This window comes from Rhinolophus hipposideros (assembly GCF_964194185.1).
Source record: "Rhinolophus hipposideros genome assembly, chromosome: 15".
NCBI lineage: Eukaryota > Metazoa > Chordata > Mammalia > Chiroptera > Rhinolophidae > Rhinolophus > Rhinolophus hipposideros.
This window is the reverse complement of record NC_138061.1, coordinates 36,133,049-36,145,732: the sequence shown is the minus strand read 5'-3', so window position 1 is coordinate 36,145,732 and position 12,684 is coordinate 36,133,049. Positions and strand designations below refer to the sequence as shown.

At 30.2% G+C, this 12,684-nt stretch overlaps 1 protein-coding gene across 3 annotated transcripts in view; it reads left to right on the top strand.

The window, feature by feature from the left end:
• PCDH15 (protocadherin related 15) overlaps nt 1-12,684 on the top strand; it is an 822,425-nt gene that overhangs the window by 758,129 nt on the left and 51,612 nt on the right. For 2 of the 3 annotated variants that reach the window (XM_081075408.1, XM_081075407.1), the window contains exon 28: nt 8,324-8,539. In XM_081075408.1, coding sequence (XP_080931534.1) covers nt 8,324-8,539 — 216 coding nt within the window. Of the gene's footprint in view, nt 1-8,323; nt 8,540-12,684 lie in introns of those variants that run through there. The other variant, XR_013995038.1, reaches the window with a different exon arrangement.

Here is a 12,684-nt window from a genome sequence, read left to right as displayed (position 1 = left end):
GAAGCTGATGGAATAAGTAAAATGACATTGATTCTTTCATAAATTTGATTTGTTAAGAATTTGCATTATGCATCAGTGTTAATTTTTAGGCATAATTTAACAATGTTTGTTAGACGTTCCTTTATTACTATCTAAAAAGTGATAGAATGGATTTGTAAATTTTATTATTTTTTATTTTTATAAAATATTTCTATGAATTTTCTCTTACTTTTAAGCAAAAAGTGCAGGTTATATTCATAATAATTTATTTTAAAAAAATACCACATAGCTGTTTTGCTTTATTCATGCTTAAGTTAACTAATGACATTTTGGGCTAATAGTTTCCTTTCAAACTCATTCTTCTTGGCCACACAGAATGCATCAGGATTCACTTCTAATAATTTTTATATATTTTTTAATATTATATCCTCCCCTACTCCCCTCCCTACACCCCCCCTAAAACACACACACACACACACACACACACACATACAAACAGTAAGGTAAAATTCTACCTTGGAATAAATGAGTTATAAATAAAATATAAACAAATGTTGACTTACATTTTCAATCACTTTCCTACTTCTAGTGATGATATTTTATACAGTAGAGAGCATTCTATTCAGTGTGATTAACCTTGTTTGTTCCCAAGATTGAATTACATTTGTTGTAATTACAGATATAATAGATTTACCACCTATCATTTCATTTTGGTTTTCCTTTGTCCTTTTCTTTCTATATTTATGTTTCTGTTTCAAAATATTATTTTGGATGGATTTTCCTAGCACCATGTGTCCCTAGTATAATTGAGACGTACATTATATTTTATTAAATAAAAGTTACCTTAGAAATTTTAACATAACATATATACTAAAAATGTCAATGTCCCCGCCATCCTGATCATTATTTAGAGTCTTAAAAAATTTAATTCCAGTTACTCCCTTTCCAATTTATATGTTATTGTGGTTGGATATTTTATCTTTTTTTTAATCACACACAATCATAAGATTATTGTGTTATATAGAGTTATTCACACATTTCATGCTTTCTTTGCTTTTCCATTTCTTCCTAAATATTACATCTTCTATCTGGAATCCTATTCTTTTCACTTCAAGTACACAGTTTAGAACTTTCCATGAGTATCTTCTTTTTGTCAAACTCTTTCAGTGATGGTCTGAAAAAGTGTTCATTTCACTCCTGTTTCTGAAAGACATTTTCATTGGGTCCTGAATTCTAAATGCACAGTTATATTCTCTCTTCACTTTGAAAATAAAATTTCTCTAGCATCTGCCATTTAATATTGCTGATAAGAAGTCAATTGTCAGTCTACTACTTCTAAGACTCCCCTTTTGGGCCAGGGAAAGGGAGTGTTCTTCAGTTTTTACATGGTGTGGGTTAGTTTTTTATTTATTCTGTTTGTAGTTTATTAAACTTAAATCTGTGGATAGTTCTCTTTTATAGGTGTTGGAAAATTTTGTTCCATCCTATCTTTTCTGTTTTTGAAACTCTGATTAGTTGTTTGCTAACTGTTCTCACTTTAAATTCTATCTTAAAGTTGCTTTTAGATTTATTTTTTTATCTTTGTCACTCTGTGAAGCATTCTGGATCATTTATTTTTCCCTATCATGCAGATGACTTTATTTGATCAGTTCTGCCTAATTTGTTAACAACTTCATCTCTGAGTTTTTAGTATTAATTACATATTTTTCACTTCTAGAGCATACTTTTTATTTATGTTCAAATATTCTCATTCTTCATTCATATTTTTAAGAACTCATTTATTGAAATATATTGAACACACTTGCATTATAGTCTTTGCTAATTCAAATAACTAAGGCCTTTGTGTGTATATTTTTATTTATTTTTTTATCACAACAGACTCTTTTTTATGATAGTTTGTTTCTTGTTCATTTTGAGAATTATTTTATTCTGACTTTTCATCTTTCTTGGAATTTAATTGTTAACATTATTAGAGTCATAGGTTGGAGGTAGCTTTTTTGAAAAAGTTCTTGGTTCTGTGAGGAGTTTAGGCTATTATCAATCAGCAATCACTTTTCTCAAATGTTTTGTTTTGTTTTTTTTCTATTATTTAGGTAGAGTTCAGGACCATTGGATTTACAAATTCAAAATATTATAGTTTCTCCTTGAGTTGAACAAATTGGTGGAGTGTGAATAACGGATATACACTCTAATGAGGGATTGAATTTGGTCATGCATTATCAAGGAATTTTTTTCTCTACTGCTACACTTAACATCAAAGGTTAAGACAGACAATTTTCTTTGCAGCCTTGTGGTGTTTGTCGCAGTGGTGGCTGGAAAGGAGAAAGGAACTTCTTATTCCTCCTCATAATGAGAATTTAGTGTTCTAGGGAAGGAAGCCCTGAGTAGACCTTGGATCATGTCTCCTATTCTCTGAGCCACTCATGACCTCATAAATTAAATTTTAAGTTCACCTAGATCAGAAAAACAAAACAAAACAAAAAAAACATTAAAAAAAACAAACACAACAAACAAACACACAAAAAACCTCTAAGTGAAAGCCACCATCACTCCTAACATTTTTGTATTTTTGCCTTCACTTAAAAGGGTATTTATTATTTTCTATTTCCTTGACAAGTCTAGGAAGAATTCTTAAGACATTTTATCTAGTATTTAATGTTGTTTTCACTGAGATTTTAGTTCTGGTATTTAGTTTGACATATTCAATGTAGTGGTTTTGGAATGGGACCTACCCAACTATACTATCAACTACCTGTGTGATTATGAGCAAATTACTAATCTCTCTGTGCCTCCATTTCTTCACCTCTAAAATTATTAAATTGGCTCAATAAAAGTATGTCACACAGTACTTACATATTTACATAGCACTTAGAAAACTGTAAGAGTTCAATACGTTAACTTGCAACATCAGTGATAACATCATATAAGTAATGCAAATGGACTGTGATTTAAAGAGAACTGTACTAATAGTTGATCTGAGATTGAGCCAAAAACCTCAGTCATTGACTGCAACAGATGTGATGGCATGATAGCAGCAGAATTCCATCTGCAGTTACGGGATGATTGTGAAGTAAGAAATTGGAGGCAATGATTATAGAAAAATATTCTGAGGAAGTTAAATGTAAAAATAGATATAGATATGGGAATTGTGGAGATAGTGTAAGACGGTATAGAGTAAAAGAAAAGCTTAGTTTTGTTTTAATAAGAGAGAGATAGATATAGTCTGTAGAGGTGAAATATTCAAAGTACAGGGAGATAAAAATGATGAAGCATTAAACGCAAAAGAGCTGGGAAAGATTCAGATGAAGGCATAAATAAGTACCTTCACTAGAGAGAAGAGCCATTTCGTTCCTCTGAGATTTGAAGAAAGACAGTAAGTGCAGATAGAGTGATAAGGCTGAGAAGGTGAGAGATTTCACACCGATATCCTCAATTTTTATGTGAATCACAGCTTCCTCACCACTGGAGGAGATTGAAAACATGTGATTGAAAGAAAGGGGTGAACTTTTAGAGTGCAATAAAGAATACAGAGCAGAAATTTTCCAAATAAAAGTAGGGTTGCATTCAGAGATCATGGGCTTACTGTACCATTAGAACATTAGTCTTTCTGATTATTTCATTTCTTTCATTACTCTTCAGTCACCTAGAAGTAGGTTGGTTGTTAAATTGATTCAAGAAGAGGAAGTTCTAGGTGTGGAAGGACAAAAAAATGAGAACAAAGGGACTGTCTGTGAAATCTTTGATGGGGAGGAAATGGGTATAAGCCCTGAAGTAGTGAGAGCAGATATGCTTTTTCTGGAACTAAAAACTCACGATTATCAAAGAAGACATCATAATGGAATAAGAAAGTGATGGGAGGTTGTGGTCAGGAATGTATACACTGAAGTCATGTCTACAGAGATGGATTGTTTCCTTAGTAGCAGTTATCTCCATATACCGAAAGACTTGAGTGTACTTATGGAATTGCATTGATGCAGTAAGGCATCAAAGATTGATACAAGTTTTTCATGACAGAATTTGAAGTGGTTTTTGGGGTGTGTCATCTACATAAACATTTAAATTCATGCAGAATGAAGTTGAAATAGAAGAGGTAGACCAACAGCTAGATACCTACAGCCTCAGTATATTCAGCAACAAGGAAGGGTAAAATGTATGCTACATATAAATGTATGGATTTCAGTTGAGGAAGAGTTTGTTCACAACTGATTAAAAAATGACCAGGGAACAATAAGGAGACCTGGAAAAGAAAGGGAAACAACAACAACAACAAAAAAATATATATATATATATATACGTGTGTGTGTGTGTGTGTGTCTATATATATATAAATTTATTTATATATAAAATATTGTATATATGTCATATATAAATATATTAATATAAATAAATATATTTATTTATATATTTATATATTAATGTAAATATATTAACATAAATATAGTAATATAAATAACATAATAAATAAATATATTATTTATATATTATATATTTATATGGTATAAATATCAATTTTAATATAAAATATATATTTATATTAATTTATTAATATAAATATATTAATATAAATAATATAATAGATCAATATATCATTTATATATATTATATATTTATATATAATATATATAATTTATATATATAAAATATATATACAAACACATATATGTATATATATTTGTATATATATGTGTATGTGTGTGTGTATATATATATTTAGAGAGAGAGATCAAAGTATATTCATCTTGAGCTGAATAAGAAAAGAATTGATTAATGCATTATATTAAGAGAGTTACAATCTTATGATAATATGCCTGAAATAGTAAGAGTGTTCATTGATACTTGTGCTTAAATTTGCATATTAATTGGTAAATGTCATGAAATAGAATATTTTAATTGTTTTTAATATTACGACAAAAATTCGATTATTATGTCATCATACGGTACTTGGCTATATAATACATTAAATAGTAACTTTGATCAATATTCTTCTTATTTTCTAAAGAACCTAAAACTCTAGAGTGATTAATTGTTTTGACATCTGACATTTGAGTCCACGTCTCCAAAACACAATACAAAAAACAAGCAAACAAGTCAAATTAAAATTATTAAAAGTAGGAAACTTATCGATACAATACACCCTGTGCTGAAAATCTTTTTTCACATCTTGAACCATATTTCAAATTGTGTTCTTAATTTTGTTGTCAGTATTTTTTGTTACTAGATATGTTTTTTAAATGCATCATATCTTGTAATCGATTTCATAAAAAGAACATCCTATTATTAACTGTGTATGATTATAATGTATATACCCAATATCTATCAGTCAACATCTATCTTATACATAGGTTTTAGTCTTAAATCCATTGGTTGTTGAAAATTGAACAGACTCAACATTAAACTTGAAAACCCTTTAAATTGCTAACTATAGTACCTACTGGAATGTTTATCAATCATTGTTTGACTTACTGTTAGCATTCCACTATATATACTTGAGAGAACGCAGGGAAATTTGAAACAATGCTCAAGATCCTGGCAACCATCCTCAATGAGTGTTTTTTGAAATGAGAACATTGATATTTCAAAGGGAATCAAGAAATAGAAATTTCAAAGAAATAGAAATTTAAATGGAGTCATTATTACTAACAACATACTGACAGTAGAGTTTTATATTTTTTGAATAAAAGGTCCAGTAAACATAATTTCTTTTTAAAATTCTGAATCTTATTTTTCACAATTTACTCCAAATGTACTATGAAAAATCACAAAAAATAACAGATATTCCTAAATTATAACTATTAATTCTATACCCAAACTTATGCATTATATGATTTTTGTTTCAGGAAAGGTATGTAAAAGAGCACCTTAATCTGTTAAGATAAAATATGGCTACTTCATGGTTATCATAATTTAATAAATAGCAATAACCTAAAGTGAAATTACTTGTTCATTGAAATTGTAAGTTAATTAGTAAGAAATGTGTGAAAAATCTTAATGTACCACGCAATCACAATGACTTTATTGTAACCACTTTCTCTTTTCTAAATAATCATGCTGTGTTACAGGGTCTATTTTAAAATATAAAGGTTTAGAACCTCACAACACAAATTGAATAAAAGAAGTCAGACAGAAAACAGAACATATATTATGACATCACCCATATAGAGTTTGAAAAGAGGCATAACTAATCTGTACTGTTAGCAATCAGGATTGTGATTTCCCTGGGGAGCTGGGTATGACTGTAATGACATGAAGGACATGCTGATATGCTGATCAGGTTGTGTTTCTTTGTGCAGGCACTGGGACTTACGGATGTGTATATTTTGCAAAATTTTATGGAGCTGTATACTTAATATTTAAACATTTTTTGTTGCATATTTGTTTTACCTCAATAAATTTGCATTAACAGTAAAAAGTTGATTTCAGGAGAAATGCCTGTGTTAATCATAAGTTAAAGGATAATACTAAACCAAATCTTTGAATTGGCATTAGTCTCAAATTTGTAAAAGAAATGTATGTATGTAAAAGAAATGTCTTTGACTCATAGTATGTAAAAGAAATGTCTTTGACTACTTGATTCAAACTCTGATTTTACCTTTAGTTGAGAATGTGCTTTTTACACTTTATGCTTTGCTTTTTTAAATGAATAAAAACTCTAGGGTTCAAAACTTCAAAAGAAAAACTTTGATAACTGTTTTTTTCTTTGTTCTTTTTTTCCCCTTTAACTAATAATTTGACCTTGTGTTGAAATCTAATGATGATTCCTCTAATTCCATAACTGAGCTCTGCCATTATGTAAACCATACAGATCATCTAAAAGATAAGCTAGTAGTTAGAGCTTGTCCTGTTCTAAAGCCGAGAATTTTAATTTCTTAGAAAAGTCAAGAATAGTTTATCTTAAAGTGAAGTATCTGAGATTTTTAGGTTACTTTTTCTAATCATGTTAAACACATATATGATATATGAAATTTGAAACTGGAAAGCCTGGCTCATGCTGCAGGCTTACACATTTGTATTATTTACTATTATTGTCATTATTATATCCCAAGATTACCATTTACTATAGCGTTTGGCTATTTAAATTTAATTAAAATTAAACCAAATTAAAATTTTAGTTTCTTAGTCACATTAACTTCCTTTCAAGTGTTCAGTAGTCATATGTGACTATTGGCTACTATATTGGACAGAACATATTTAGAGCTTTTCCATCATTGCGGAAAGTTCTGTTTGACAACAATAATATCTATATCTATATAGATATATAATTATAATAATACATTCCTCTGACAATTTTTATTTTATTAAATAAGATTATTTTTGTAGAATTCTTAGCATTGTAATGGCAAATCACAAATGCTTTATATATTATATTTAATAATAATGCCATTGGTTAACTAAGAATAACCAATGAAAATAATAATAAAAACATTAAAATTGCATATTTAGTATAATGAGTAAGATCTATATAGCCTTCTATAAACTCATTAAGATTCTTCTACCATCATTTCACTTCCAAATATGTCACTATGAAAGAATTGTCATATTGGCATTCTGAAAAATTTCCCTGAAGTAGAAGCCATAAAGTCAGCCTAATATATTATGTTCACAGCTTAATTAAACACACACACACACACACACACACACACACACACACTCTCTCACATACACGCTCACAACATATACTAAGCAACTATTTACCTTTTTAAAATTCTAAATGTTAAGAAATCTTAGCATGTAGATCATAAGTAGCTACCCCCAAGAACAAATCTGGTTAATCAGAATACAAAATAATGAAAAAGGAAGTTGGATTAGTATTCTAACCCTCCCTAATTATGATATAACTTTAATTAGAATTCTGTTATGCATCTCTGGGTTGCTGGTTAAAAGCTCTGACATTTCATTTGTCTTATTGTCATTTGAGGTATTTTAATGCCTTATTTTATTTTTTCCCCTTTAGGAAATAGGTGAGATAAACAAAAATATGATCACATGCTATGCCTATACATAAGGCAATGGTTAGGTAAACAATCCCATCCTTAAATGAATTTGGATCACAGCCCAGAGATGAACCCATCTGACATGCCCATCAAAACACTTGACTCATGGATTGGGCTCTTTTAGTGTCTATGTCCTTTAATTCACAGTTCAGTAGTTATTATTCTAATAACAAACATTCAAACCTATGGACACAAAGTCTATAAATCTAATAACAAATTCAGAAAAATAGACTTTTAGGAGGGCGTTCACCTATTGTTATTACACAAGGAACATCAGTCTTACAAACGTATGTAAGCCTTTTAGTAAAGGTGTTTTTCCTGATCGTTTATAACCTGTGTTTCTTCCCTCCTAGGCTACTGATAAAGATACTGGCAATTATAGTGCCATGGCATACAGACTCATAATACCACCAATTAAAGATGAAAAAGAAGGATTTGTGGTGGAAACATATACAGGGCTTATCAAAACTGCTATGCTCTTCCATAATATGAGGAGGTTCTACTTCAAGTTTCAAGTCATCGCAACTGACGACTATGGGAAGGGACTAAGCGGCAAAGCAGATGTACTTGTAAGTAGATAAAACTTCAGATAAGGGCTTACGTGAAATACTAGTCAGGAGTCGGTGTTTTCAACTCATATAACACTTAAATTTATTTGAAATAGGTTTTCTAAAACATAAATATGATTAATTTTCATCCAGGTGTTGATAGCTATAATTTAAGATATGAAAAAAATGTAGCTTTAGGGTTGTTTATTTTTTTGACATTTGGGAAATAGCATCATACATTTTTTATATGATTGTGACAGCAATGTCATCAGCATTGGATTTGTATTTGGTCTGCAGACCTCATTTTTAATATAGAGTTGGATGGAGCTACTTAAAATTATAAAATGCTTTACAGAGTTTTGCTGTAGAAATTAAACACATTTTTTATTACTGATTAAATTACTTATAGGCCTTGTAATTGAGGAAACAAAAGGAAATGTTTCAAAGCAAGTTTATGTTCCAGTAGATGTTTTTTCCTAGTTTTATCAAAATCCCCATTGGTGACTTTGATGATCCTTGACTGTTATATTAGCTTCAGTCAATAATATCACTTTTCCGTTCTGACTTTCTCTTAGGCTGTACACAAGCTCAGTGGTAGGTTATTCCGAAGGGTGGTTTGACATTAACATTTATTCAAAATATTCAACATCAATGCATTTATCCTGTGGAATCTCTATAAATATTTAGGTTTTTCTCTGATGAATCTAGTAAAAATCATAAGATAATTATTATTGGAAATATCTGTCACTTAAAAAAGAATCAGATATAATTTTTCTTTTGTTCTTTATATCTTATTAAATCTTCATTGTGCAAAGTTTCCCTCATTTACTTCTCTGGACAAGTTTAACTCATATATATATATGCAGACATCAGTGATAAATATTTTTCTTTTTACATAATTGTGAAGACCAATCACCATGTTTGTGATGGGTTGAAGGACAAAACATTCTCATTTATAACAGTAGAGCTGCAGAGCATAGACAAAAGCCAATCTAAGCCAAGAAGCTTTTGACAGAAGATAATATGTTTGACATAGATTTTCAATCAAATTATTATCTGTACATGTAAATTAATGTTATTTATCTTCCTGTTATTTAAGATATGCACATTATGGTGCTTTAAGGCTGAATAATAAGCTAAGTATATTTAAAACATAAATAACATAAACAAAATATAACTATATAGAGCATATATGTAATATGGAAATAAGCAATGTGAAGTTTATGTGATTTTTATTTGCACTCTAGAAAATATTATGTGGAAATTATAAAATATACCTCTAAATTTGTCCAAAATATATATAGAAAAATTCAGTTCAAGGAAATCGTAATGTTACATATTTTTAAAACATAATATGTATGTACAAGGAAGCCTTTTCAGCAAAGTACTATTTATAAGACCTGAAATCCTTTAAATGAAGAAAAGAGAAAACTGGAGACAAATAAGACCTTTATACAGAGAGAACAACAATGTGCCACAACAAAAAAGGAAGAGAAATAATAGTAGGTATAAATAACTCATAGATGTTTACTCAGTCTGGAAGATTAAGGGAAAGTGAGTAAGAGACAGGCCTGAAGGTAGAAGTAGTTGGTCCATATAAAAGCTGTAGGCCTTATTTAAAAGATTGGAACTTTTTTCTAAAAGTAACAGGAAACCATTGAAAAAAATTTTAGTAGGAGTAAGTAAATATAGGATTTTTATTAGATAAACCTCTTAATGTAAATCTGGCTCTTCTCTAAGGATACTACGACTGCTACCTTCTCAAATACTGGCTTTTGTGTTCTTTTCTGTATTTGTTTGCTGGTTTTTATACTACCTACAAAAAAAGTACGATTTACTTTTCATACTACCTACCGTACTAGCAAAGTAGGATTTTCAGCACACCACACTGCTCTTGCTATACCCTCCCTCCTTCCTAAGAATCCAGGCTTGATTCTCATCAGACTCTGTCACTCCCTCACTGCCTCACATTATTACTATGATCTCCCAAACCTTCGGTCAATCCCCAATGTATCTCAATGAGTTTAGCTCTTGAGTTACTGTTAGTATCTCCAGTAATTCTCCTGTCCTAAATTTTGGAATTCCGTTGCATGCAGAGATGAATCTTCCATTATCCTCAGCTCACAATTTTCTTGAACACCTTTCCTCCAACGGCTTTATCCTCCACCCTATTACAGCCACTTAACAACCAGTTATTTTTGCCATTACCAATTACTACATCTCCTCTATAACCTTCATTTCAAACTTCCCACTTTTATACCACAATACTGAATGTGATCAGCTAACTCCAGTACTTTTTTGCCCTAAACAGAACCTTCGATCCATTTAGCCTGCTATATTTTTCCCTTCCTCGTCACCTCATGTTTTCTCTTTCCTGCTTACCAGGTTTGTGGTACATTATCAATCAGTATAAGCATTTGATCACATAAAAATTCAACTTCCTTCCCTTCTCGATCTATATCATACTCACTTGGCAAAACCATAACTCTAGTTAATTACAACTTTCTTCTTTCTCCCATGATGAACATGTCTGTGAAAACATACAAAAGTGTATAATTAGTCTTACTTTAAATTAATGATAAAGTTCTCTACATGAGTTCTTATGTTGTCCAGTGATCACACCATATTTCCTAGGCCATTCTAGAAGAACTAGTCTCTCACAATCTTCAATATCTTCTCATCCTCACTATTGCCCAATTAATTGGCATCAAATTTCACTGAAAGATAAATTTAAAGCATTTAGAAGGATATTTCTATAACTCCCATCAGTAAATCCACCTACCTTCCAGGATTTACACCAACACTCTTTGCTTAATTTCCTGTTATTTTAGATGGATTCTCTATGCATTTATCTGAAGCCATTACCTCCACCTGTGCAACAGTGTCATTTCCACTCACCAGCTCTAAGATATTGTTTGAGCAGATCTCCCATGTCTTATATATATTGTCAATAACAATCTCCCTCCTTTATTTGATTATTTCCATAACCATTTTTTTGGTCTTTATATCTTCAAAAAAATAATTTTAAGAAACTACTTCCAACTACCACTCAATTTGTTTCTCTTTCCAGAAATATTCGTTGTTAGAAATGACTCTCATTTCTCAGCATCTAATCACTCTTAAAACCTCTTTAATTATAATTTCACTCTCAACACTCATTTAAAACTGCTTATGTCAACATCATCAATTGCTACTTGTTACTAAATGCACTGGTAGTTTCAGCCTTCATCTTACTTGAACCATCAGCATTACTTGACTGATTGTTATCTTTACTAGGTTTTCAGGCTACCATTCTCTCTTGTTTACCTCTTAACCTCACTATCCCTTCCTTCTCAGTCCTCTTTTGCTGGTTCATTTTTTTCTCCTGACCTTGTCGTATTATTGTTTCTTAGGGCTCAGACATTAATTCTTTGATTAATTCTAAAAGATTTAAATATCTATAGATGATAGAAGAAACCAAAGATTCAGGGATGTAGGATTTGTTTGAAAAAATAAAAATAAACTGTAATAGCTTATCTCCATTTGACTATTTAAAACTGTGTACATTCTACATAAATCATATGTTAACACTTTAAAAGTTAGATTTTAAATTTTAAAACTGTTAGCAATTAAGTCTGAATCTACTACTTTTGGAGTTAAATACATTATGACTTTCGTTATTTTATCGGATTAGAAATATATTAATTTTATATTGCAAAAATACAAAAGCATGTTTTCAAAAGTTATTAAGAACAGAAAACAGTTCAAATATACGGTGATGGAAGGAGAACTGACTCTGGGTGGTGAACACACAATGGGATTTATAGATGATGTAATACAGAATTGTACACCTGAAATCTATGTAAATTTACTAACAATTATCACCCCAATAAATTTAATTAAAAAAAAAAGAAAATAGTTTTGATAAATTGTAAGCTCGATATGTATATATTCGAGAGGATCTTAAATTGTTTTGTTGTTGATTCAGTCAGAATTTAGCCACTAAGCTCATTAACAAACTAAAAAATTCCAATAAGTAAGTAATTTATCTTTCTGAGAACTTACTGACTGTCCTTAAGAGGCAAGTGATAGGGTTACTTATATCTGCTAGGACAAATGTTGCTTCTAAATAGAATCCGTAGGACATTAATTGATTGAATTCCAAAAGTTTACCTATAAATAAGCTT